This window comes from Rasamsonia byssochlamydoides (genome assembly GCF_041956645.1).
Source record: "Rasamsonia byssochlamydoides strain NRRL 3658 unplaced genomic scaffold VTN77scaffold_56, whole genome shotgun sequence".
Classification (NCBI taxonomy): Eukaryota; Fungi; Ascomycota; class Eurotiomycetes; order Eurotiales; family Trichocomaceae; genus Rasamsonia; species Rasamsonia byssochlamydoides.
Genome location: NW_027192439.1, coordinates 106,946 through 133,608, shown reverse-complemented (window position 1 = coordinate 133,608; position 26,663 = coordinate 106,946). Strand labels below are relative to the sequence as shown.

Genomic DNA, 26,663 nt, shown 5'->3' with positions numbered 1-26,663 from the left:
TAGAAATGGTTAAAGCCTATATCATACAGATCTATATAAAATGGTTGCCTTATCTCATCTCAGATCCACCTAGGTATCCATCTAAAGAACAATCGAGTCATTCGACGGTCCTGTAGATCCTCTCTCATGAGGGGAGAGGATACTTATCTATCTACACGATTACAAACCAATGCTTTTGAAAAGACCAGGTCTACCTAGTCAAGAAACTTGAGAAAGAAACTTCTGTTCGTTTTTGTCTGTCATCATTACTTTCATTACTACTGGCTTAGCTAGCTAATGCGTCGAAATTCATCCATTCATAACCCATGTATGGGCCACGTCGGTACATCATTGAAAGGTCGAATATCAACGAAACGACCTTCTTAGGAAGAAGGACGTTATTTGTCGATTAAGAAGCCTTTTCCGCAGCAGTAGCAGGAACAGCCTCACCTGCTGCTGCAGCGACAGCCCTCTTCCTCGTCAGCCGGAATCCTCCAACAACCAGAATCAAGGCTTCCACGCCGAGAATCACGCCCAGCGTCACCATCGCTCCGATCACGCCCGCAACGCCCCGGGAAATGCCGCCAGAACTCGAGCTGGACGCAGCAGCAGACGGCAAGCTGGAACTTGTCGACGCATCGTCCGTGCCAGCGCATGTCCCCGTCGTGTTGCCGCACGCTTGACACCACTGGCTCTGGCCTGAGATGGCGAACTTGTTCGTATTCTCGACGAAGTCCGACCAGGACAGCACGGTGTTGGACTGCCCGAACAGCGGGTAGGCAGTTGGCTCCGCTGAGGTGGCAGACGTGCCGTTGTGGAAGAGGAAGCGCACGCTGATTTCCGATGCCGGCGGGAAGCTGCCGCTCGACGTCGTCGAATTGGTCACCAGCTCCCACACCATGGACGACGCGTAGTCGGGCATGCCCTCGAATTGAGGCCCGACGGACGGCAGCTGCGCCAGGCCAAAGTACGACAGGAACGTCGCGTACGAGCCGAACTGCACGCCGAGTTTGGACTGGCCACCAGAGGTGATGGTCTGATTCAAGAATTGGACAACTTGGCCGGCCAGCACGGCACCGGCGATGGCGCGTACGGGGTCCGACGCGTTGTAGGCCAGATTCCACTCGTGGATGTTGGCCAGGACGAGCAGCTGATGGAGCAGGTCCGGTGTCAGCTGGTCCAGGGCCGGATACTGGGTGGTCGAGTTGTGGATGTACGCCACGTTGAGGTAGTCGAAGATGGCGTAGGCGTTCTTGAAGTTCATCTGGGAGGGCGTGAAGGTGCTGTTGATCATGGACGCCAGCGACTTGTAAAAGTCGGCCGTCGACGCCAACAGACTGTTGTAGGAGTCCGAGGAGAAGTACTCGTTGCTGCTGAGTTCGGCCTTCAAGCAACCAGTCGATCCCTGGAGCCACGCCGAGTTCTCGCTGCCGCTTCCGGACGACAGCACCGAGACTGGAATAAGCTGATACCCGTTCAATGGCGCGTCGACCGTGCTGCCATTGCGGAGGGTTTGGTTGGCAGACGAGCCCACGGGCGGGTACAGACCCTGGAGCCAGCCGGTGGCCGAGTTCTGCAGCACGTTGTCAGAGGGAGACGACACGCTGAGCTGCGACAGCTCGACGATGTCCTCCTGGATGCCCGCGATCTGCGACGGCGAGCCGGAGGCGATGTAGCGGCTGTGGTAGTAGGAGCCGCGGGCAAACACCTCGCTGTACCCGAGATCCGTCAGCACTGTGGGCGGCGTGCTCTTGGAGGTGCGGTCGCCATGGCGGTGGAAGATGTACACGCCCAGCACTGTCTCAGCAGAAGACAGGCGGGGGAGTGCCAGTGCCAGTAGAAGTGACTTCAAGGTGCGCATGCTGGAGAGTGCCAGTTACAAAGCCCTTGTCAGTGAGGACAGAAGACGAGAGAACAGAGCAGACGGCCCATCTTATGAACAATCGATTTATCAACAAACGCCGTTCCGCGGAAATCTGCTAAATCAGATATCAGAGATTGGACGGCGGGGAAGCTTGACGGTCCAGGCCGCGATGCCCCTCTTTGGGCGCCGAGGTGGAGTAGGACGCTCGTCTATTTGTCAATTGCTGCGAGGCGGAGATGGCCGATAAGAGAATTGGATTTGGAGAGGGGAATTAGGTAAAGGTCGTAAGGCCTTGGAATGCAGGGCGGGGGATTAATATTTAATGGGTTAGTCAGGCCGTACTCAACGGCATTAATGATGGCAGATGATGTGAGAGGAATACCCTGGTTAGTCAATTAAATTTATCTCCTGCATTTTGATTTCTCTGGATGCAATAGTACTAGAAAAAGGCATGTAAATCTCTCTTAAATTGCTGGAGAATTACGTTATAATGCATGGAATAACCCCGCACTCTGTATGGGTTGTCATTGTGTGTCGATATATCTCGGCAGATATGCAAGCAACAACACAACCATCGACGCAAAGATTATCTTTGAGACCATGACTGATGGCTTAGGTAATGACGTGACGCCGTGCAACCTTGCATTCACGCTAGTTTCTGCACAGTCAGACAGATATCGATTGAAAAAAAAAAAAGAACATCCAAACTGCTAGAGTGGTATCCAGAGGCAAAAAAAAAAAGTACTTCAATGTGTATGTGATTGTATTTGTATTTGTCACTCCCATAGGGGAAATCAAACCCCCGGCTGCCGTGTGAAAGACGACGATGTTAGACTACACCATATGGGATTCCTGTTGAATCCCTGATGGTGTTCTATCCGACACATCAGCTTGCATGTTCTGCTGTTGAAGGGATTGCTGTGCTGGATGGAGTACAGAGTAATTTATCATATCTTTAGTGTGCGGTGCACAGAGACCAACTCCGATTCGTTGGATGGAGGTTGGGTGGTTACCCACCTGGGCAGACATAACAATAATACTAAGTCAATCAATAATCATTCATCTATGCTTTCTTATTATTGTTGATTCATCAATGTATTACTTATTATCATTGTTCTGAGGTAGTAATATCGCACAATGTGAGGTATTTGGTATTGTGGTATTTATTCCTATTATCTATAATATAAACCCCTCTGGATAGAAGCCCTACCGTAACCCTTTCAAGAACAGTCCTTTGAAAAACACTGAAATCATGTCATGACTTTTATTCTGTAGAGACAAGCCTCATGTGACTCGCTCCGCTCGTACATATCTACGTCTCCATCGCCACTCCCCTCTCGCCCATCAACTCACATCCATTCCGAACAACTCCAACCAACCCTCCCGTTTGGACGGCCTCGTTCCCACCACCGGATAGCCGCCACTCCACCTCCGCCAACCCCTCGAGCCAGGTGATTCTGGTCTGGGCAGGGACTTCCAGCCGCTGCAGCTCCTCGCTTAATGCACTCAGGATATCCGCCAGAGCCAGACCTTTGCTGGCTTTCAGCGTGTTGATCGTGTTGAGGCACGATGTGACGTCGCTGGTGGAAAGGAGTGTGGTCACGATCTCGCGAATGTCGGAAGGATGGGGCGCAGCGATACAGTTGTAGATCGTATCGTCCGTAATAATCTCGTGCTCCGGAGGCGGTTGGTCCTTTGGCGCATTTCGCATAGGAAGTGGCAGACCTTTTTCCACCGTTAGCGTTGGAAAACCATTTAGAACTGAGATTGCTGTTCTTACTGCTTGCATGACAGGCCTGTAACACATTCAGCGCCCGTCGCATATCACCCTTGCTCAGTTTGACCAGACTGTCCACCGCCTCAGGCTGTATTCGGACGTGCTCCTTCTCAATCACCTGGTCAATCAAGGACCGGATATCCGCCTCCTTCAGCGGACTGAATCGGAAGCGTGTACATCGCGACAACAGGGCGGGTGAGAGCTTGTGGGAGTAGTTGGCGATGATGCAGAATCGCGTGTTGGCCGTGTATTTCTCCATGATGCGGCGGAGGGCCATCTGTGCCGTGGCAGTCATCGCATCTGCCTCGTCCAGGATGATCAATTTGAAAGCTCCCAAAGAATCGGAGCCAGCCGATGGAGCGACGGAAAATATTTGCTTTGTACCTGCGAGGCGTTGAGTTTATTTCCGTCGATAACCTGCTGGATGGAAGAACTCACTAGCAAAAGTCTTGATCTGCTCTCGGACAACCTCTATGCCTCTGTCGTCACTAGCGTTCAACTCCAGCACCATCTGTCGCATGTTCTTGGGTCCGTAGATCCGCCTCGCCAATGCAAGGATTGTGGATGTCTTTCCCGTTCCCGGGGGGCCGTAGAGAAGGAGGTGCGGTAATCGCTATGAACCAGTTTCAGCAACTGCAGAGCATCACGAATTGGGATCAATGCGCACATGTGATTCAACAAATCTGTTAATCGTTGCGAGGATATCCTGATGCCCGGCGACATCCTCCAGCGTGTTTGGTCGGTATTTTTCAACCCTGGATTAGCATGCATTAGCATTAGTTGTCTTAAATTAGGTATAATGAACATTGGAATCCGTACCATGGGAGATTGTCTTCCGCCTCCACAGGCAGGTCGGCAACGATCTTCTTGCCCTTTAGATTGTCGGAGCTGAACTGGATCGCGTCCTTGGACGGGGCATCCACGTCCATGTCATCCTCGTAATCTGACATGTTGGAACCAAAAAAAAAAAACTAGAAATATTAATGAAGGAGATTAGACTGCCAAAAGAATCGACAAGAATGGTTGGCAGCAAATTATCAAATATACGAAGTACTCCGTGCCTGGCTGTCCGACGCGTCGAGCGGCAGCGCGTAAAGAGGTTCGGCACGGAAAATCATGGGGCTGCCCTACTTCCGTCCATGGCTGCTAGCGGCGGAGATGACAGACAACCAGCGACCTCCGCACTGCCCAACGGCCACGACCAGTCCACCGACCAACGCCAGACCTGGTCGATAATTCTTCGAGTCGGTGGAAGTTGATCGCTCATTCCACCTCTTCACCATGCCTGTGAGTTTGTTTGCACTGCCGAAATCGCCTGCGTAGGAGTCGCACGACACCGACTGACAAGCAAACAAACACCAGGCATACCACTCCATCTTCCTTGAGGACCGTGACGTCCCCTTGATAGGTACGGCCTGTCTCTATCAGTCGTCTTCATCTTTCACACATAATTATCCCTCACCTATATAAAACGAACTGGCTAACTGGTCCTGGCTCAGGGAACTTCCCCCTCCTCCCGCTCCGAACCCGCACTCGCGGCCCCGCATATGTTCTTCCCGCGCTGCCTGCGGGCGAGTCGGACGTCGATGTCGACCCCAACAGCGAGTCGTACGACTGCGTGGACGAGATCCTGTCGCTGTTCCGCGCCAATGTGCTGTTCCGCAACTTCGAGATCAAGGGGCCCGCGGACCGCATGCTGATCTACGGCATCCTGTTCCTCAGCGAGTGTCTGGGCAAGGTGAAGCCGGGGATGACGTCGCGAGAGGCTGAGAAGGTAGCCAGCCTTTTGTCTCGGCTGATAATGATGACGATGACGATGATATCTAATATTCGTGTTTCTTGCTAGGCCCTGATCAACGTCGCACTGGATCAGTTCGCGATTCCCGGCGACGCTACTTTCCCGCTGAACCAGGCCTTTGAGCGTCCACGCGATCGACAGGATGCCGAGACACTCAGACAGTATGCTCCTTACTCGAAGAGATAGAGCTGAGTAATGTCCGGACACTGACTTCTATCAGGTATCTCTCCCAAGTCCGACAAGAACTTGCCATCCGACTGCACGCGAGACTATACCCTGGTGGTGTAGGGCCGTCCAAGGTGAGTGATTCCTGTATACTTTGATATTGACTGTATAATATGGTATTTACTGATCCGTTCTTCTACGACAGTTCTGGCTCAGCTTCGCAAAGCGGAAGTTCATGGGGAAAAGCCTATAGATTTAAATCACTTTGCCTTGTTTCGTTTTTGCTTTTGTGCCGGACGCATTAGTACAGCATGAAATGTGAATATTCCTTACTTACTTGCCTCGTTTACTTTTTTCTCTAAGGTCATGATCTCGACCTGATTAAGACTGCAGCTGCTTGATGTAACCTACCTATCTGGTGTGGGTAGGGTTGATAAGGGACAATCGGCTCTCATTCATGTTGCCTGAGATAGATAAACCCACGTATTTGTCGTCGGTACGTATTCAATCATGTTTGGAAACCAAAGTATTGTACTGTACACATAACCTAGACGTACATACATACATACATACATACATACAACATACACAGTCCTTACCACCATGATAGCAAAAAGCGCGCCTTTATAGCAAAAGGACGCCGTCCCGATGAAGCAAAATCAACTCAACTAATAAATTAATTCCAGAGCTTTTGTATCACATCATGTCATATCCTTTATTAGGGACGCAAAGATGCATGCGACATTCTAGTTATGACTCCGATCTATCATATCTATATTTTATTTTTCTTTTTTTTTCAATCAAGCACTCGGCGTACTAGGCGCAGTTTCTGCAACTTTCCGCTTCTTCCGGCTCACGTTACCCCGGGCGGAGATGCGCTCTTGCGTAGGGATGACTCGCACAGCGTGGAAAATGTATCCCTCCGCACCACCCCGGCCCGACATGAATGGATGCGTCCGGCCGGGGAGGACCTGCCAGGCACGAACGCGCGAGGTTTGTAGCGTCGGACCGAGCAGGAGGGTTGGATCGACGGGGAATTCGGAGGATAGATCGATTGGAGGAAGGTCAGTCGGAGTGTCCTGCCGGTCCGCCTGCTGCTGCTGCCGCTCTCGTTGCTCCTCGAGTTCTCGCTTCCGGTTGATAAAGGCCACCCGTCGAGCGGTGGAGTAGAGATCTATTAAGCTGACAAGAGGCTCGACCGTAGGCGAGTACACGACCACCGGCGCCGAGCCGGCGAGCAGGGGCACCAGATGCTGCAGGATCGAGGCCGGCTCCATCAGGCTGGCGACAATCAGGCCGTCAAAGCCTCCAGCCCGCGTTTCATCGACCACGCTTCGTACTCGAGCCCATCGGTTTCGCTTGCGGTAATACACCCCGCGCTTGGCGGGTTTCCATGACTGAAGGGTCGCTTCGTCCACTACTGCAGGTTCTTCTGCGTAGATGGGGTCCGCGTTGGGGTCCAGAAGCTGCAACCATGATAACGTCTTTAGGTGCGTGTAGAGCGGATGGGACTCGTCGGGATTACTTTGGTCGAACGAGAAGTATTTCAGAAGGGATAGGTTTGGTTGCGTGTGAGCGTGGATAAGAGTAAGTGTGTTCCCCGAGGCAGACATTTGCTGTTTGCGTACCGGGCGCCGCTGCTGAGGGATGCTTCCATCCTGCTGCGGCGTGTCATCCTCCTCCTCGTCGTCTTCGGACGGGTAAAGGATGCCCATTCTCTCTGCCATCGCCGCAACGACTAGACCCCCCGTCTCATCCACAATAAGATATCGACCGTTTGGCTTCGATGCGACGGTTTCTTCGAGCAGGGTATTCCCCCCATGGTGTACATTTCCCCAGCACCCTAAGAGCCCGATCAATTCATCTCGCAACTCCATGATCCGAGGCGCATCTTTCTCTTCGAGCAGATACTGCGTGAGCATGCTGACGTCCATGGGGAGGACCGTAAATCTCTTTAGGAATTTCTTCTGCTTCCTCAGTTTATATTTGGCGAGCGAAAAGGCCGTCTTCTGGTCGATCGCCGAATGAGACTGCAACAGTCGCGCAATGATTTCTTTCCCTGCGCCGGTCGCCTTCTTCTTCAACTCCTCGATCTCCGCCAACGTCAACTTCTGACTCGAGCTATCATCGATCGTGTCCCGATTTGTGCGCAGAGGCACGTCGCCATCGCCGTACATGTCGAAATCCTCGGGTTCCCCATCTGCCTCTCCGGAGCCCTCGCTGATGAGAGCCTCCGCATGAAGCTCCGTGGCGGGAACAACGCGCAAGACATGGCCGTCCTCGTCCGGGTGGTCCTGGATCTCGAACGTTAAATAAAAAGGACGCCCGATGATTTGGTTAGCGGGGAAATTGCCATATTTCCCGAGAGAGACATTCCTAGGCGTAATCGTAAGCAAGTGTCCAGTCAAAACGTATTAGAAAAAACAAAAGGAGAGGAAGACACACAGAGCGCAAAGGCCCCGGAGACATACGTATTGGGCGCGATTTTGATGACCTTGGACGTATCGGACGGCAGTCGCAAGACGACGTACTCGTGGGGGCGGATATATGAATGCATGCTGGAGGATAATATTGTGCCAAATTAATGCATATTCGAGTCCAGCCCACCACACAGTATACAGACCAGATTGAACCGAACTGAAATAAATCTTGAATTTCTTCTTTCTCTCGAGCGCACGGACCATGCGGAGCTCTCGAAGAGAATAAGTCGGTGCGGATTAACCTTCTTCCGGGAGTTTGTCACATGTCAATCAGAACGGGAAATCATTATTCCATTCCGCCTCCGCGCCTGACGTAATCGTACTTCGATCGGTAATTTTACCATACCATACGCGTGGCCAGCCCTATCGCAATAGTCTGCCATAGCTGCTCCTCGTAATTAACCGTAATGTTCTTGCCTGGCTGGTACAGATCGATCGATCGGTGCCCCGCCTATAAGAATGCGCGATGACATCGTCCGTTGACTCCGCCTGCCACTGGCCGCGCAAACACAAGCTCGCTGGCGAATGACAACCGCCTGCTATTCTTGTCCTGCAAATGCTACCAGAACGGTGAACCTAATCCGGCCTCCAGAAAGTGGTAGCCTATCTGTTCGTCGGGGTCAAAACAGAATATATCCCCGTATATCCCCCATTGCGTCAAATATTCGATAATTGTGAACTTGATTGACACTGCCTCCGGCGCACCGCCTGAGCTCCGCTGCCTAGGTCAGCGTTCCCGCCAGCTACAGCTACAGCCTCGTATATTACGTATGTATGTGAAGGACGCGCAGGACTAATCGAGGCAGAAACAAAATCCAATCGCGACATCTTAAGCCATTTGGTCTCTACAGATCCATGTCTGCCTTTGAGGCTGGAGCTTCAGCAGGATATCCGCCACTCAATCTGACAGCTACCCGCTGAGGCGCGGAGACGAACCACGCATAAGGAGGCTAGCTCCATCTCATCAGAGCATCTCTCATGGTGCTCCGAAAACCTCCACCTCCTGGCATCGACGTTCCTCCGCGGGGAACCGGTGCTCCATCTACAACCTCTCCGATCTCGAACTCGTCGCAATCATCACCCAACCGTTTAACCCGCCAAAGACCGTCGCCCACCGCGAGCGCAAGCCCGAGGCAGGTCGATATATCGGTCTATTCCCCTGACCTGAACACGTCACCCGCGTTCGACCTGATGTCCCTCGAAGAGGCGCAGCAGAGATCCCCCTTGGCAAGCTCCTTCAACGATTCGAATCCGTGGGCGGAGGAATTGGTCGAGAGACCGGACTCCAGCGCGAACTTACACTCTGGTAGTCAATCACAGGAAGACGCCAAGGAGGAGTCGAAGGCGGGCATATCTCGTGTTCCGCCGATTTTGATGGAAGGGACAGCGCGAAGGCAGGCGGAGGAGCTTCAGCGGAATCAAGGGGGCGATGATTTTGGTGTCGAAGAAAAGTGGGAGACGGGGAAGCAACGATTGCAATCCAATAACCCGTTTCTCCGGGCTAGAAATCCCAGCCCAAACCCGTGGGAGGATGGCAGTCATCCCAGTCAACCGCAACGAGCTCCTGAACAGAATCAGAATTTATGGGCCACAAATTCCCATGAGGACCCTTTCGGCGAAAGAATCAGTCAAAGTAAGTGCTTTTGTCTTGTCCGGAATTGCTTACACATTTTCGTCCTGAATTCGTACTTACACTTTTCAGGCTCAGGTATTATTCCAATGACGGCACGATTGTCCTTGTTGGATCAAGAGGACCCCTGGACACAACAGAATGGTCAATCAGGCCACACACCTGAGACATCTACGCAGCATCAACCAGTTAGCAGTGATAATACATCAACCATGTGTTCCGCTTCGACGTTTGACGGCACTGCTTCTGGAACATCCTGGGTGGATGGTTCTAATCAATCAGCTCAGACGTCGAATAATCATGACCAGGAAATTGGAGCCAATACCGTAACAAATGGAGACCCCCAGTCTTCACAGCCTGGGCAACCGACCAATGCGCCGGATCTGACGAACGGTTCTAGCGGCGCGTCCAACTTAACACCAAACTCTTCTCAGGACCTCTTGGATTTGGACGACGCTACATCGAGCAACCAAACTCAACCTGTGGAGAAAACTCCAGTCGAGGAAAAACAGCCCGAGAACGAGAAGCACGAGCAGTCGTCACTTCTCACGGAAGGTCTAACTCTTCCACAAGGCGATAACCTGCCCTCCACTTCGGAGAAAGCCTCTGTACCTAGTCGACCCGCACCTCCGCCTCTCTCCGAGGCAGAGATGAAAAAGCAACTGGAGAAACAGGCAGAGACCTATGCGATCCGACATATCAACTGGACTGATAATTCAGGCGAACTGCGCGAGTCTCCCGTTCTGGTCCAGAACAAGAACGGGCCATGCCCGCTTCTGGCCCTGGTCAATGGGCTCGTCATGCGCTCCGAGAAAAACGCACAGCCCCCAATCGTCAAAGCTCTACAGACGAGAGAACAGATCTCTCTGGGGTTGCTCATCCAGGCATTATTTGACGAGCTGACCACTTATCATGGGGAAGACGAGGAACTTCCTGACATTGAGGCGCTAAGTCGATTTCTCACGATGCTCCATACGGGGATGAATGTTAATCCTCGTCTGACACTGGTATGTATTCTAACTTCTATTCTGGGTCTGCAATTACTGACGTTCTCCAGGAGTCTCCTTCTGCCGTCGGATCCTTCCTAGAAACAAACGATCTTCGACTGTATGGCACATTCAAAGTCCCTCTCGTTCACGGCTGGATTGCCTCGCCATCGAGCGAAGCTCACGCAGCATTGAGCCGTGTAGCTCAGTACCACGAAGACATCCAACTGCTGCAGTTCCGCAAGGAAGAACTGGAGGACCGCGTCTTCCGCGGCGGATCGCTCAATGCGGACGAAGAGCAACTCATCCGCGACATCGACACGATCGAGCACTTTGTCAACGTCGAGAACGCGACGCAGCTGAGCGCGTTTGGACTCGACCATCTGGCGCAGACGCTCGCGCCGGGGTCGATCTCGATTCTGTTCCGTAATGATCACTTCTCCACGCTGTACAAACATCCGCAGTCGCACCAACTCTTTACGCTTATCACCGACGCTGGCTATGCTGACCACGCGGAGATTGTGTGGGAGTCTCTGGTTGATGTCAACGGATCGAATGCTGAGTTCTTCGCGGGCGACTTTCGGCCCGTGGGCCACACTGCTCCTTCGACCAACCCTGCTGGGCAGAGGAGCTCGAGCAATGCCATTACCAACCACAACAACACCACATCTACGCAACACCATACCGAACAGACGGACGCAGATTACGCCTATGCGCTATCACTGCAGTTTCAAGAAGAAGCCCGACGGGAAAATGCAAGAAACCGACGCGCCTCAACTCCGTATTACAATACATCTGCACAACTGTCGACATCATCTCGCACCGCCGCCCACAACCGATCATCAAGCACGATCAGCAGGGGTAATAATAGCAGAAGTCGCTATCACGGCGCACCACCCGCACCACCGCAACAAAACATGAATAATCTGCAGCGGCCGGCAATCCCGCCTCGAAATAGCCGAAACATCATGAGAACAACTCCCGTCGATCCACATGACGGGAGGAACGACGACGACGACGCCCCTCCACCTTCATACGAGCAGGTGGCGCGAAGCAAGGCGTACGAAGCGCAGCGCGGCCGCTCATCCTACGACAATATTTCCCCAAACTATTCTGCTGCGTCGGCAGATGCTGCATACGGACGGTCTCCGCGGCTACAACAGCCGTACAGTAGTGGCGCAGGAAGACGACAGCCGGGAGTGGTAGCGCCTGCTGGATCTGGACCACAGCCACAGCCGGAGCGAGTCAAGGAGAAGAGTAATAAGGACTGCGTGGTTATGTAGATATCCCTGTCATCGTCCTTTACCTCTATCATCTTGATCATTGTTTTGTCTTCATGGAATTCAGGATAAGGACATATCCGAGTCCACCGTTGGAGTTGGAGTTCTGTTTAGTTTAGTTTGGATTGGCTTGGGTTGGATCGGTTCGGTTCGGTTTTGGTCTTGGTTCTTATCTTTCTCCTGTCAATGAATGAATGGAGATGCATGCATGTGCATACGATATACCTTTCCTCGCTTTCTTTCTTTCCTGCCTTCTTTCCTGCTTTCTGGCTTGGTTGCCTGTTGAATACCTATCCAGCCGGTCCAGCGTATATCATTGATGTTGTTTTGAGGTTCAGGGAATGATTGTATGGTATGTATGTATGGAATGGAATGGTACGAATATATTCAATTGTTTGAATCTTTCTTTCTTTCTTTCTTGCTTGCTTGCTTGCTTGCTTGCTTACTTACTTGCTTCAAGTCAAGTCAAGTCAAGCCCAGTTAGCTAGTCGGTCGAGTAGGTAGCTAGATAACTGGCAGCTGGCCTTTATCTTTTTTTCTGGCCGGTTGTATGATTGTATGTAATGTCCAGTAGTACATGTACAGTGCATATATACAGTATGGACGTTTTGCATATCTTATCTATATTACCATATTACCATTAAGTAGTGATTCTACTGTAGAAAAGCGTGATAGGAAAAGAGTATCAATTCCGCGCGTACACACACACACACACACACACACACATATTTACTGTAGGTAGGTAGGTAGGTACTTAGGTAGGTAGGCAGGATAGGGTAGGCAGGATAAGTCCAATTTTGCTTTTCCTTTGGTCTGAAGAAAGGTAACTATAACTATAACCATAAACATAACTATAACTAAGGTATATATACCAGATTCCCTCTCCATCTCTACCTCTATTAGGAAGGATATGCATGCAACATATCGGTATGAATATTGATCAGCGATACCTACTTCCAAGGTTATGTTATAATATAACATAATGCCCCTCCTAGTCCATTAATCTATCTTTAACTGCAGACTGACACTATAACAAACAAACAAACAAATGTATCCGATGGATGATGGATGCACTGACACAGACAAAACAGAGTGCACCTTGGAATCAGTTAATCTAGCATAGTCCATTCAATTCCATCAAATTTGGAACAGGAATAATAATAATAATTAAAAAAATGCATATGAAGAAAGAAGAACAAGAGGAACTAAGAAAAACGGAAATATTATCCCCAGGCCGACGAAGGTTCCTTTTTATAATTATTGTTATTCTAAGGAGGTATGTATGGACAGACCTAGGTAGGTATAGTATAATATACTATATAGTATACTTCCCTTCTCTTCTCACTCTTCTCACTCTTCTCCTCTCTTCTGTTAGCGATAGGATAATACCAAGGACCAACAAGGCACAGACAGAGACATGTATATAAAAAAACAGTTTTGTCCATCTGTCTATTATTTATTATGTGTAAGATAGATAGATAAAGAATGGAAAGCACCGATCCTTATTTTATTTATTTATTTAAAAAAATATTTTTTTTATTTTTTTATTTTTTTTATTTTACAAATCATCTTCCCACCCACAAGAAAGAAAAACAGATAAATCAAATCAAATCAAACCAAGAAGTAAGATAAAGAGTCCATGGAGTAATTACGGACCGTCCTTTTTGTTCTTCTTTTCCTTTCTGTCAGTGGTTCTCAGAAGGTATGTACATACATATGTACCTAGGTAGGTAGGAAGTAGGGCATGTACATACATGCATAGGTCGTGACGCTATGTATGATACAACATAGATAATAACACAGATAAGGTAGATAAAGATAAAGCAAGAAAGAAAGCAAGAAAAATTATATTTATATAAAATAACAGTTACATACACAGAAGGGGAAAAAATAAAAGGAGTAGATAAAAAGCAAACATACATATCATTATCATTATCATTATTTAGCACAGACAGATAGACAGATAGATAAACAGATTGACAGACAGACAGGATGACGAACGATGCACGAACGAAATAAAAAAAACTGTAGATACATAGATACATATCTACATATAGAATAGGTAGTAGTTAGTTAGTTCGTCAGATAATTCTTTCGCTTTTCTTTTCTTTTCTTTCGCTTTTGCTTTTGCTTTCCTTTCCTTTTCTTTGCTCTGTTTTTTGCTTCATTTGGGAAGTGTTTCTTTCTGTTTTTCCTGCATTCGAGTCAAATCAAATCAAATCAAATCAAATCAAATGAAAACAAACTTTTTTGATGATAGTCAGAATACCAGATATCAGATATCAGGCATATCAGCATACCAGGATGTCAGATATCAGCATATCAGGATGTCAGGATTGGGGTTGGGTTAGTTGATTGGTTTCTCTGTGCTTTTCTCTTCTTTTCTTTTCTCTTTCTTTTCTAAAAGAAAAAAAAACGAAAAAGAGAGAGAGACAACGACGACGCTGACGGAAAAACAACTCACTACCAATCAAGAAGAGATTTGAATTGATTGATTGATTGATTGATTGATTAGAGAATAAAAAATAGAAAAATAGAAATAGATTGAATGAATATTCAGGTCAAGTCAAGTCAAATTGACTGGCAATCATCTTTGCAAAGAAAACATCTTGTCATATTGTCATCTTGTCTCGTCAAGTACATAAGAAAGTATAAAAAGAAAAGGAAAAGGAAAAGGAAAGAAAAAAAAAAGAACAGAAGAAAAAAAAATCAAGGATAGAAAACGAACAAACAAACGAAAAAAACACACAAAAGCCTTCCATACCCTGTACCTGTACCTGTACCTACAAACCTACCTACCTAACTAGTTAACTAACTAAGTAACTAAGATCTGCAATGTATCTGTACTGTACTGTACCACATCAATCGTATGCCTGTTTTGTCGGAATTAGTTAAGGTTAAGTCAGGTCTTCTTGCGCCGCTTGGGGCTGTGGCCTGTATTCCCGGCGGCTGCAGTCGCTGCCGTAGCTCCAGCAGCAGCAGCAGTTGCATTCGCAGTTGCTGCCGCTGCTGCAGTTCCCGCGCCTGCACCGGAATCGCCGCTACTGGTCGCCGTGCTGGTCGCGGTCGCGGTAACTGGAATGTTCATTTGCTGTACATTTTCGTCAACGGTGTTGGCTGGGCTCGTTGCTTCACTATCCGTAAAAGTCTCGACGATCCGGCCTGGCTCACGGTTGTTGTTGCTGCTGGTGCTGCCACCGAGTCCGCTGGCATCAACTCCGGTTGCGTTGCCATTGTATCCTCCGGTCTTGGTAAAGTCATCGTATCCGCCAAAGTATCCAGCAGAAAGGTCTGGCGGGTCACCACCAGCACCAAGATTGTCAAAGTCGAACAGATCGTTACCCACATCTTTGGTCACGTCCGTCGTCGCCGCCGTCGATCCCGTCATCCCCGTCGACCCAGTCACCCCCGTAGCTGCCGTCGACTGACCCGCTGCAGTTGTCGCCGCCGCCGCCGTCGTCGCCGTTGTGTCCCCAAAATCAAACCCGCTCTTGTCCATGTCCGGAATATCCGTGAAATAATCATTACTGTTAAAGATCTGATCCAGGTCAAGCGACGGCGGCGGTACATTGGCATCGTTAAGACCCGGGATGGTTCCCGTCGGGCTGAGAGGCTGCAACAGATTCGTCAGGTTCTGGACAGAACGGTCCTGCTCGGCCTGCATCTTGACGAGATTGTCAATTTCCTCGCGCGTGCTGGCCAGCTGCGCAGAGTAGTTTTGCGGCATGGGCGGCGGGTTCGGTGTGACGAGCGCATTATTCGAAGAGGCAATCGCGTTGGGATCAGTTGCACTTGTCTCGTTCGCCATCAGCCGCAGCATATCAGCACGTTGGTTGGGAGTGAGCGCAGAGTTGCCTCCAGATGTCTCCAGCGAAGAGAGCACATTGGGAAACTCGGAGAACGTCGTCGGGATGCCGTTGCGAGCGTTGGAGTTCTGAATGACGGACATGATATCGCGCTGCGGAAGTTGCTGAGTCGAGGCCGGCTGCTGCTGTGTCCCGGTCTGCTGCGGGCTGGTGTCGTGAACCTCCTCAATGCTGCCAGGCTGCGAAACACTGGGTTGCCGAACGTGTGAATTCTTGCGCGAGTGCGATGACCGATCGTAAGTGCTGCTACCAGACGGAGACAACGTGCTTGCGCGGCCGCCGTGGGCATCTGGTTGTGGCTTGGGAGGAGCTTTCAACAGCAGCGGTTGCTTCTTAAACGCTCTCTGGCCGCCAGGGCTGGGCTCCCCACCCCCCAAAGTGCTCAGAGCAAAGTCGTCGACGTCGACCACATTGCCTTGGTCCTGTTGGATAATTCCCGAGAATGGGTTTGTGAGGTTCTGTTGCCCCTCATGACCTTGGAGACTACGATTGTAGACCGTGGCCAGGAACGTGAGGATCGCGTTGATCGAGTTTTCGTGACGCGCGTGCTGTTCTTGGAAGCTAGCAGCCTGCGCGTACAATTGTTCGTGTTCCCGCCGTAGCTTATTGATTGTCTGTGAGATGATCTGCTGCTGCTGACGGATCGTCTGGAGCTCCCGATAGATGCCCGCCAGTTGCTCCTTGGGCAGGAAGCCCTGGTTCGAAAGCGTGAGTTGCCCGCGAGATCGAGCGCGGTCATCCCGATGGCCGTCTTCCCCATACTCGTCGCCTTCGCCGTCTTCGCCATCCTCAGTCTTGACCTTTCCTTTACCAGATTTGCTGCCTTGACCAGAAACGTTCTTGGGCTTCTGGATCAGCCACAGCAAATCTGGATGACCGCGTTTGAAGTACGGATTCGCATATTCGCTTGGGCTCTTGTTCTTTCGTTCACTGGCGCGCATGGAATTATCCGAGAGTCCCACCTTCTTGTGGAAGCCGTACATGTTGAGCTGACGCACGAACGACGCATAGTTGTTATGCTTGAATAGTTCGGGGATCAGCGTCCGAGCGAACTCATCTTCGTCCAGCACGATGAACGAGTTTCCATCATCCGACCAACGAATCAGATCAGTATTCTTGGACTCGTCGAGAAAACTGCAAGTAACAGCAGTCAGTAAGTCACTTCTCGAAAATGACCCGGGCCAGGTCCACATACCTGCTCAGTTTCTGTACAAACGGTGGGATCTGTTTTCTCTTCGCCTGGGCTTCTCTCTTGGCGATCAGTGCCCTCTGTTCCAGCTCGGCCAGACTCTCGCCCCATCCATCGTTACTACTGTTATGGTCCAAAAGGGAGGGCGGAGCGGTCGGCTGCTCGTATCCACGATTTCTACTGACAAGCTGATTCATGGGTTGTCTGCGAGTGAGTTGGTTCGACGGCGATGCGCCAGCCACCGACACGTCTTGACCCGTTGTTGCATACTGAGCGGGGTTGAAAGAATTGACATTGACATCGGCGGGGAACGATGGCGGGGGATTCACGGCGGTGACGGCAGGATCTTGACCCCACTGAAGAAACTGGTCGTTGGAGAGCTGAGCCCCAGGATTAGAGTAGTTTGGAATAGAGCCTATCTGCTGATGGACTACAGGTGATGTTCCAGGAGCCGGCCTCTTGCGAGAGGGAACGCTTTGCGAACTCATGTTGCGCGCAGCCTGGTCCGTGTTTCAGATGCGGATTGACGCGCCCTTCCTAGGAGAGGAGGGAAGAGGACCCACGAGGGTCGCTCAAAGGATGGTAGTCTCAGGATATATCCCCGATGAGTCGGCAGGGTGGAGTAATAATGGCGGCGGGTGACCGTGGAGAGAGGCAAAAATGAGCGCGGGGAAGGCGGGGCGTTCCGATTGTGAGACTGGTGTGAAGGGTCTGTAGTGATGCACGTCTAGGATGAAAGGAAGGAGAAGAAGGCCAGGAATGAGAAGAATTCCGCTGTCACGATGGGGAGCGGTCTCGTCGTTGATGACAGCGGAGCGGGCTTGGACCAGAGAAGAGGGGCGGGCGGAGAGATAAGACAGCCCGCCAAGGACCGTGAGAGGGAGTACAGGAGAGGTCGGAAAGGGTGAGTGATAGAATGCTCGTTCTCGAGTCGACTGGCGATGGAAAAGATCGTATGATATCTGGAGCAATGGCCAATTAACGTCCGGGAGGGCCCAGGCAAGCCTCGCCCGGTGGGATGGGCGTTCGGATGCGTATCTAAGCAGACGCCAACGAAAACGTAAGGCGAGTGATGAGCCGCCTTGGGAGAGGCAGGGAGATGGTAATATTCAGGACCTGGGAGGGAGAGACACAGTTGGCAGCAGGATTTGAAGCGTTCAGGACAGCGGAATTGGGATCCAGTCTGTTGGAGATTTTCTTGATGCACGTCTTCCTCCCGCGGGCGGATGACAACAGGAATCCCCAGATGGCCTGCAAAAGCTTGGCTCGATGAGGTCAACACTGGCCCGTGCTCTGCTGAGTCAGCACTCTTGGCATCACATGATCGTCAAGTTTCACCTAACGCTGTCTGCACGAAGCAACTCTCATATTGAAATTAGTGAGACTTCTACAGTACAATTGGTATCAGATTAAATGAATCCCTTGATTGTTCCCTTGAGTGTTAAATTAAGCCGGCTCATGAATCAACTGCTTAAACTCGCCTACCAATCTCTGCCACTGGTCGGGCTGGTCTCCTGCGAACTGCTTCATCGTCTCTAATGCTGCAAGATCGTCCACCATGTGAGCTTCGTTCGTCGTGCCATCCAGGACGGTTGTGTTGCCCAGGCCCAGGACAAGGCTGTACAGAGCTGCAGGGGGGCTAATCCCGGTCTGACGGGCGAGAGCGGCCACAGGACTACTGGACAACAGGTTCGGGTTCGCCGTCAAGGTCCAGAAACTCTGGTAGATGATGCCATGTTGGCGGCAGAAGGCCCGGAGGGGCCCATCGTACCGCGTCGCTGGGTAGAAGCGGTTCTGCACCACTGCCGGCTTGACCTTGACTCGCGGGGACGAGTAGAGTGCTTCCAGCACCGGCAAGGGGCAGTTGGAGATGCCCAGGTTGCGGATGCGGTGCGGCATGTAGCTCTCCACGGTCGACCAGGCCTCGAGAGTCTGGTCGATAGTGGGTAGAGGAGAGTGGAGGACTAGCGTGTCGATGTACGTCGTCTCGTTGGTCTCCTCCTCTTTCTCAGACAGGCGAAGATTATGAAGTGATGATTTGATGGAGGCGTGCGCCTGTTCTGAGATCGAGGACCGGGGATCATAGGGCATGTTGTCTGTGTCTTGTCCTTGGACAGAAGTGAACTTGGTTTGGATCTAAGAAACAGGATAGAAACGCGATTAGCAGGTGTATTTATATTCATTATTTTTATTCTATCAACTTTTCTGAAAAGAAAAAGAAAGTCCATCACAATACAGAATGCGTCGTAGAAATCCAACTTGTTGAATTGATTTCTACTTACATAGAGGTCCTCCCGTCTCACGATTCCCTCCCGGATCGCACGTCGGATCCCCGCCCCGACGAGATCTTCTCGATAATGCTTTGGCTGCGCGGCCGTGTCGACGGCTCGAAAACCGGCCCGGAGAGCCTTGTACACCAGGTCGGTGGTGCGGTCCTTCTTCCAGGCGGTGCCATAGATCAACACAGGGAGCAGCGTGCGCTGTGTGTCCTGCTGCGTCACCAAGCCTGTTGTTGGCGGGAGGGCAACTCGTTCCCAAGACATCCTGGCCAGATTGGTCGCCTTTGCCATGTAATCAATCACTTTTGTTGTCGGTTTGAGCCTAACCGGTTTTGATTATTGACAAACACATTTAATTTGCATAGCTCTGATGGAGCCGTTGTGGTGGTTGATGCAACTGAGAGGACCTGGGGCGCGGTCAATTGGGTTTAGTTTATGATTGCGTCACTCCATTCTCTGGCTATATAGATCTGACCGCTTCAATAGATTTCTCAGCGCACACCTATATGTGCCTTGTGCCAAGACAAGATATATGTGGAAGGACCAGAAATGCAAGCACCAATGCCCAATTTCTAAAAACCAATAGGTTGTTGTATATAGTTGTACTACCACAAGGAAGAACTAATATCACCGGCATTGGCATCTGCGAAACATCTTGCCATCTTACGATATGTGTGCATGCAAGGGGAATGAATAGCAACAGATAGAAAAGCCTGTCATTGCTGTGAAGCCCGCCAGTACGGCCATGTTGAGACTCGAGGTTATCTTATCCTTACCAAATAAAATGTTCGGGCTCTGCAGAGCACCGTTGTGGCCATCAAAGTTTAGGTAACTTGGTACGCATTTCTGGATACTACAGGGAGCTAATTTAGAGGTCCAGACTTTCTTTCTGCACTACCGATATCAGCTCCGTTTAAAATTATGTAGGTGGCTGGGTCTTCTTTCCACATACCTTTGCGACCTGAATCTGTCGATTCTGCCGTTCACAAATCAAGTCCGCAGAAGGAGAGGAGGCTTTGACTGGGTGGCTGTGTTGGGTACCTAACAACAAAGAACAAAGGATTCTTTAAACTCCGAGTGTCAACGGAGAATATCCACAAACACGCGTTGCCGCGCTGGAATAATGAATGTGGCTTGGGCATGGGCATGTGAGCCCCCTTGTTGCACTGATCTGCTGCAGAACGCCGCGCCGTCACGTCACGCGCTGGGCTTGCAATCAGATTAGAATCTATGGATGTCAATGTCAATATCTGAGAAATCGCCGCAGAAATGGACGCTATTTTCGCCCTCTCAATGCTTGCCGCCAGAGAACTGGCGATGCTCACGTGACAGAACAGGAGTTGAACATGAGACTGTCAGAAAAATCGTTATTTATCGAGTCGCATCCGAAGTCACCAGTCTGATTTGACGCTGCAACATCTTACAAGACAACAACGACAACAAAGGAAGTCATAGTCATGATAAAGATAAAGCCACACAGGGGAAAGCAAAGAGGGAGAAGGAATGGATGTTACAACGGGAACTGGAAAATCGAGGTGAAGGAGACAATGCGGTACTGCTAGAGTCAGCAGGTGAACGTGAACATGAAGAACATGAACAGGAAAGGATGAAATTGGAAATGCTGGTTTTCTAGGAGATGCTGAGGGCACGAAAGGAGAAGGTTGAGAGCTGATTTGGGGAAAAGAAAATGTACTCCGTACAGGCAGTAAAGTTGGACGATCGGAGACATCCATAAGCTGATGTAATAATAATAATAATAGGCACTCTCGTAAGAGTACTCCATACTCCAGTCGCAGTCATTTTCTGGTGATCCCGTCTTATTTTGTATACACGAGGTCAGGTGCTACGATCCGGGATCGTCCACACCCAGCTGAACTTGATTTTCTTCGAATCATACAACACATCTGACAGAGCACTACGTACGTAACGTACGTAACAGTTTGATCCAGATTTATAATCATCTTATCTTCAGCTGCATGGTTAACTATGTGGCCCAAACCCCTGAGACCCGGGCTAGCGGGAGCTTTCCCGGGACAGCTCAGATGACACTGATGAAGGGTCATGAGGCGACCCTTTAGTTGCAAAGTGCAAGCAAGCGCTTGGATTCGGAATGACGACGGCTACGGAGTACTCCGTATACTATGCGCCATCGACAGTGCCGCCAGTTGACCCAAGTCATCCAAGTTGCCAACTGGAGGCTAGGAAGCATCCCGACGGGATGAACCCGTAGTCTGGGCTGTTCAATCGACGAAATGATATGCTGCGTGGAAGCATTCTTGTTCTCGGCCCGAATGGGCCCTTGTCCCTGAAATTTTAAGGGTGTACGGAGTAGAGTTAGACTCCGTACTCGTCCAGCTCACGAGATTGGGAACACTGGAGGTTGCGTATCTCCCCAGAGCAGGAGCTTGCGGTGTCTGGATCGTCCCCATCAGAGCTTCAAAAGAGGCCGAGCTAATTATCCATGTGGATCGGCGACGAAACCCCGAGTATTCGCAAAGTTGGACTATTGGCTAGCTGGCTTTCGCGCGCCTGGTACTTGGGAAACTGTGAGGTAGTTATGCTGCTAGCTAACACAGAAACGGGATAGGAAGATGAGACTCTTTTTTCGTGCTTTATCCTCCGTAATTTAGTAATCAAAGTTACCTGAGAATCATGTCTCCTTTTTAAAGCACCTCCTTGATGAATTATGGATAAGCTCAGACGACTTCCCCGGCGGAGAAGGATCGCCCGCTTCCCCTTTTCCTTGGAGTCGGTAATGCATCCTGAAAAGACAAGGGGCATTCTTCAAGGACGTGAGTATCGATCCACTGCCTTCTGGTGAAGGGAAACTCATCGACATGATCTGATAGATGTGCACCATACAGCAGCAACTCTTTCTGACAGGACTCGATAGATAGGTACTCCGTACTCCGTAGCTGGTGAAACTTGGCAACGGTATGCTAGTAAAATAATCAAACAAATAGTTCGAGTCGAGTGTCCACAAGTTCTTCTAGAAGCAATACTAAACGTTGTCCGTTGAAGGAATCGCCAGGACGCGGTGTCGTAGTATCTGGCCCACCGCACAGATAGTTAGGATTCGGGACTGCTCTCCCCGCCACTTCCCGCCGTTGGGAGACGCGCTTATTTCCGACGTAGCCAGAAGAGTGGCTCCTTCTGGATCACGCAGCAATGCGAGTCGAGCACAAGTCCATGGGATGTCGAGAAAAGATGTTTTGGAAGAGTGGGATGTAGTTCTTGAAGAATATGAATCGAAGGGCAGGGTTGCTGTCCAGGCAGGCATGTGCCAGCGAGCTGATCGTGCTTGTCCTTGTTCTGGGGGCGTCATCCGCGATGGTCCGCGGGCACCACCAGCACGGGGCGGCCCATGTTCCCGGGGAGTCGGGGGCACCAAGGGGCCTCGTTAGGGCCTCGTTAGGGGCCTCGTAGCCTCGAGTCAATTAAGTCAATTAGCCCGACTTCCAAGTTCCGACTTGCCGCCTCTTTTGCACCTGCTGCTGTCGTGCCTTCCTCAGCCACACGCTCTCCCTTTTTCTCGCTGGTCGCCTGTCCAACGAGAATCTCAGCAACAACTGTGCAGTCCTTGCTCCGCCGACTCCCGCTAACCTGTCTTGTTCCCCCCACTCTCCTTTAACCAAGGCCGACAAGGCCCCAAGGCCGCCAATCCATCTCCAACGCCGCCCGAACCGGTTACTGCTCTCTCTCTCACCTCCCCTTCTCTCTCACCCGACTCCTTTGCCCTCTTCCTCTCCCCCCTCCATCATCATTATTTCTTTCATCTTTTATTCCCCGTATTTCTTCTTTGCAGTCTCCTCCCACGGGACTGATCTTCTTCATCCGATACCCGACCATTTTCTGTGTGCTGGTGGGATCCTTTGGGCAGCGCGCAGAAAGGAAAAAAAAGGGAAACAACGGCCGCGTGGTGTGCTTTTTCGCGTGCAATCATCGTCGTCGTATCTTTGCTCCCACCACACAGGGATTCTGTCTACCTCAAGACATCATTGCAGCAGCAGTGCCATCAGATCGATCGGCGGGAATTTTCTCTTGGGCTGCAGTTGATATAATCTCTCCGATTCGCAACAGGCTCCAAAACGTGCAATCTTTCTACGTCCTTCGGCTAGAAAGGGAGTCGAGAGAAGGAAAAAAAAAGGGTTACCTCGCAGTGACAATTGGGGCAACCACTAGATCGAGTCTTGTCTTCAAGTTTTTGTTCAAGAGAACCAGTCTCGTGCTCGCTGTCGATCGACCGCTTGAGGGCCAGCACCATAACTTCCGGTTGTCGTGCATCAACTCCTCTGGGTTGTCTGTTATCTGATATCATTGCTTTGTGTCTGCTCATTCGGTTGGTGTAATCTGGTTGCTCCTATGACCTGCTAGCTCCTACAGCAACCCCATCGACTCGACAACCCTCTCCCGTTCCCCCGACGACCTCTCTCCAATTATCACCAGTCCCAAGTTATGTATCACGACAGCCCGTCATCGCGGTCACCAGGATCCCAGCGTCACCAACAGCCTCTGCACCGCCAACCCTCCCGCCAGTTTGACGCGTACGGCCCGATGCCATCCAGCAACCCCTACGAAGACCCACTGGCTCGGTACGATACCAGTCGGCTCGACCGGTTGAATCCTTTGCAGAGCTCCCCCTACGGATACGAAATGTCGGGCTCCCAGACGTGGAATCCCAATGGGTTCAGTAGTGCTCATACCCTGGGAGGAATTGGCTCTACAACTGGCAGGATGAAGCCCACGACTCAAACCAGATCGAGGCTTCCAACGGTGCGTCCTCCCATTCATCGAGCTATTTGATACGTAACTCTTGTCACTAATCCTCAGTAGACGTGGCTCGATCAACAGCCAGGCATCCCCAGTCCCTACAGCAACCTGCCCCCGGGCCCGCTTCAAGGATCACAGGTTCAGAATCCCCCTGCGAACCAAGAGACCGAAGACGAGCTGATCCCGACCGCCATCGTCATCAAAAACATCCCTTTTGCCGTCAAGAAGGAGCAGCTTGTGCAGCTGATGACGGAGATGAACCTCCCGCTGCCCTACGCGTTCAATTATCATTTCGACAATGGTGTCTTCCGTGGCCTTGCCTTTGCAAACTTCACCTCGGCTGAAGAGACCGCTACGGTTATCGAGGTTTTGAATCACTTTGAGCTCCAGGGACGTAAACTGCGGGTTGAATACAAGAAGATGCTACCGCTCCAGGAACGTGAGCGTATCGAGAGAGAAAAACGAGAGCGACGTGGACAGCTCGAAGAGCAGCACCGGCCCATGGCTGCATCGCAGCTCCAGACGCAGAGCTCGATGTCCTCCCTCACTTCACACATGCCCGCGACTTCTCCGTCCCCGGTCTCCCAACGTGGTACCAAGTTAGGTAAGTTTGCTAAGATCCTTTCGTTCCCGCTGTCTTCTGTCTAATACTGGCAAAACTGACCCGGCAGCATTCCCAGAGGTGGACCTGAATGACAGGGAGACCCTTCAGTTTTACTCTCAGCTCCTTCTCTTCAAAGAAGACCCCACTCGCGAAGCTCTGATCTTCCCATCCACCCTAACACCGATTCAACGCCGTACGGTACACACTTTGGCCCATAATATGGGCTTGGGCCATGCCTCTCGTGGCACTGGTGATCAGCGCCAGGTGCATGTGTTCAGGGCTGCTCCCGGCTCCAATGTCAGTCCTCCTTTGTCCTCCATCGCAACAACGGTCCATTCGTCGGACGCCTCTCGTCGCAGTCTCAATCGCGCGGCCACCATTGATTTCGGTGAGGCACGGGGAGATGGAGCTGGTACTTTCAGCTCCCTGCGTGGTCAGAATTCCAACAACTTCCTAGGAGTCTTGGACTCGCCTGGTGGTTTTGGAAACTCACAGAACTTGCGCGCTGCCAAGTCCTTCGCGGACCTGCGATCCTATACGCCTTCCCCTGTTCCTTCGTCTGCGAGCTTCCCCGCCACATTGCAGACCAACGGAACGCGTCTCCAGCAGTTTGATGGTGCTACTACGACCGGGACTTCGAACACGCCCACCTTGACCCCGACACCGTCCGGATCCTCTTTGGGCATGCAACGGGATGAGAACCTGCTGGTGAACAGCCTGGGTTCACTGTCACTTGGAACTGGCATTGGCGGACCAACCTCTGGTAGCCCCAGAAGGCTGCGAGGAATGTTTTCCTGGGAACAACAGGATAACCAGTCATCCTCCGCTGGGCCGATTGGGAGCAACCGTTCGATTGGTGTCGGGTTCGACAACCAGTCTCAAGAGCGTCTGCCTGTGAGACAGCCACGGGGTCCAGCCCCGGAACGTGGATCTGGCTTTCGACGCCAGAATGGACACCAGTCGCGTGGCAGCGATGAGCTTCGTGCGAACTCTGGAGTCGAAATAATCGTTGAATAGACGGATGACACACACACACACACTCACTCATTGCACCATGTCCACACAAAAAATAATAATAAAAAGAAAAAAAGAGAGAGAGAGATGATCACGAAGTTTGTATTTCATGAGGCCCTGTCCTATTGGGACTTTATATGCGGCTTTACGATTCGATGAGGGATGACGAGATGACTCAAAGAGAATCCGAAAAAAAGATTTGCGCCCTATCTATTCGAGTTTTTTTTAGATATCCTTTTGGGGCAGCCCAGCAGACGAGTTTCATTGGATGATGACTTCACTGTTTGAGAATGATGGGAGGCCTCTGGCTGTGAAAAAAGGCCGGCTTTCTGGTACGCATGAGCATCCATTCTTTTCCTCCGCCGATATCGCAGAACGGGGCCAAGAAGAATATGAGGAATGACAAACGGAGAAACAAAAAAGAAAACGCTGATCTCTCGGAAACTTGAGAGAGTGATGACATACCAGCATTTTTTGCATACTGTGTGTTATGTACATGGGCAACTTTTGCATCATTTCATTGTGTTCCATTTTCCTTTATGCTGTTTAACTCTGTCTTAATTCCTAGTGGGATTCCATGCTGTCTGCCAGGTGAAGGCGATTCGAGCAGTTGAATTGCAATATTCAGCAATCAATGCTCGATTAGCTCTTCAATGGCAGGCTGAGATCTCACTCACATTCTTGCTAATAACCGTTTTCCATCGAGAAGTGTGAAATGACGGTAGCTAAGCAGTTGTGGTCTTTTTATCTCTCTGTTTTCATCTGGAGTCGGCGACTACGGGATTATCCATGTGTGATTCCCAACCGTCATTATGGTACGTACAGTGAGTGGAATGGGTCCGATGACTGGGAAAGAAAGAACGTTGATGGTGGTTCCCTTACCTTACTATCTCTCTGTTTTGGCAGTTGGCGTCGTAATTCTGTGATGGTGGCAATTTTATAATTTGCTTCCCAGTTTTCCGCTGTCCTCCTTGTGTGTGTC

At 50.7% G+C, this 26,663-nt stretch overlaps 8 protein-coding genes across 8 annotated transcripts; 3 read left to right on the top strand and 5 right to left on the bottom strand.

The window, feature by feature from the left end:
• Positions 1-388: 388 nt before the first annotated feature.
• On the bottom strand, positions 389-1,840 carry VTN77DRAFT_7056 (uncharacterized protein; the record flags this gene model as incomplete). Its single annotated transcript, XM_069423403.1, has 1 exon — positions 389-1,840. One exon carries the CDS (start codon positions 1,838-1,840, stop codon positions 389-391), a length of 1,452 nt encoding a protein of 483 aa, XP_069275686.1.
• A 1,315-nt stretch (positions 1,841-3,155) lies between these two features.
• On the bottom strand, positions 3,156-4,570 carry VTN77DRAFT_7055 (uncharacterized protein; the record flags this gene model as incomplete). The annotated part of the gene is made up of 5 exons (XM_069423402.1): positions 3,156-3,568; positions 3,624-4,004; positions 4,059-4,233; positions 4,288-4,375; positions 4,440-4,570. The coding sequence occupies 5 exons, from the start codon at positions 4,568-4,570 to the stop codon at positions 3,156-3,158; spliced, it is 1,188 nt and encodes a 395-aa protein (XP_069275685.1).
• Positions 4,571-4,901: 331 nt separating this feature from the next.
• Positions 4,902-5,836, top strand: VTN77DRAFT_7054 (uncharacterized protein; the record flags this gene model as incomplete). The annotated part of the gene is made up of 6 exons (XM_069423401.1): positions 4,902-4,907; positions 4,983-5,028; positions 5,120-5,394; positions 5,467-5,579; positions 5,639-5,717; positions 5,789-5,836. The coding sequence occupies 6 exons, from the start codon at positions 4,902-4,904 to the stop codon at positions 5,834-5,836; spliced, it is 567 nt and encodes a 188-aa protein (XP_069275684.1).
• A 547-nt stretch (positions 5,837-6,383) lies between these two features.
• On the bottom strand, positions 6,384-8,140 carry VTN77DRAFT_7053 (uncharacterized protein; the record flags this gene model as incomplete). The annotated part of the gene is made up of 2 exons (XM_069423400.1): positions 6,384-7,959; positions 8,055-8,140. 2 exons carry the CDS (start codon positions 8,138-8,140, stop codon positions 6,384-6,386), a joined length of 1,662 nt encoding a protein of 553 aa, XP_069275683.1.
• A 901-nt stretch (positions 8,141-9,041) lies between these two features.
• On the top strand, positions 9,042-11,962 carry VTN77DRAFT_7052 (uncharacterized protein; the record flags this gene model as incomplete). Its single annotated transcript, XM_069423399.1, has 3 exons — positions 9,042-9,696; positions 9,766-10,700; positions 10,751-11,962. 3 exons carry the CDS (start codon positions 9,042-9,044, stop codon positions 11,960-11,962), a joined length of 2,802 nt encoding a protein of 933 aa, XP_069275682.1.
• A 2,899-nt stretch (positions 11,963-14,861) lies between these two features.
• On the bottom strand, positions 14,862-17,502 carry VTN77DRAFT_7051 (uncharacterized protein; the record flags this gene model as incomplete). Its single annotated transcript, XM_069423398.1, has 2 exons — positions 14,862-16,959; positions 17,021-17,502. The coding sequence occupies 2 exons, from the start codon at positions 17,500-17,502 to the stop codon at positions 14,862-14,864; spliced, it is 2,580 nt and encodes an 859-aa protein (XP_069275681.1).
• A 958-nt stretch (positions 17,503-18,460) lies between these two features.
• Positions 18,461-19,584, bottom strand: VTN77DRAFT_7050 (uncharacterized protein; the record flags this gene model as incomplete). Its single annotated transcript, XM_069423397.1, has 2 exons — positions 18,461-19,150; positions 19,297-19,584. The coding sequence occupies 2 exons, from the start codon at positions 19,582-19,584 to the stop codon at positions 18,461-18,463; spliced, it is 978 nt and encodes a 325-aa protein (XP_069275680.1).
• Positions 19,585-23,748: 4,164 nt separating this feature from the next.
• VTN77DRAFT_7049 (uncharacterized protein) lies at positions 23,749-25,684 on the top strand (the record flags this gene model as incomplete). Its single annotated transcript, XM_069423395.1, has 3 exons — positions 23,749-24,066; positions 24,127-24,667; positions 24,735-25,684. The coding sequence occupies 3 exons, from the start codon at positions 23,749-23,751 to the stop codon at positions 25,682-25,684; spliced, it is 1,809 nt and encodes a 602-aa protein (XP_069275679.1).
• Positions 25,685-26,663: the final 979 nt, after the last annotated feature.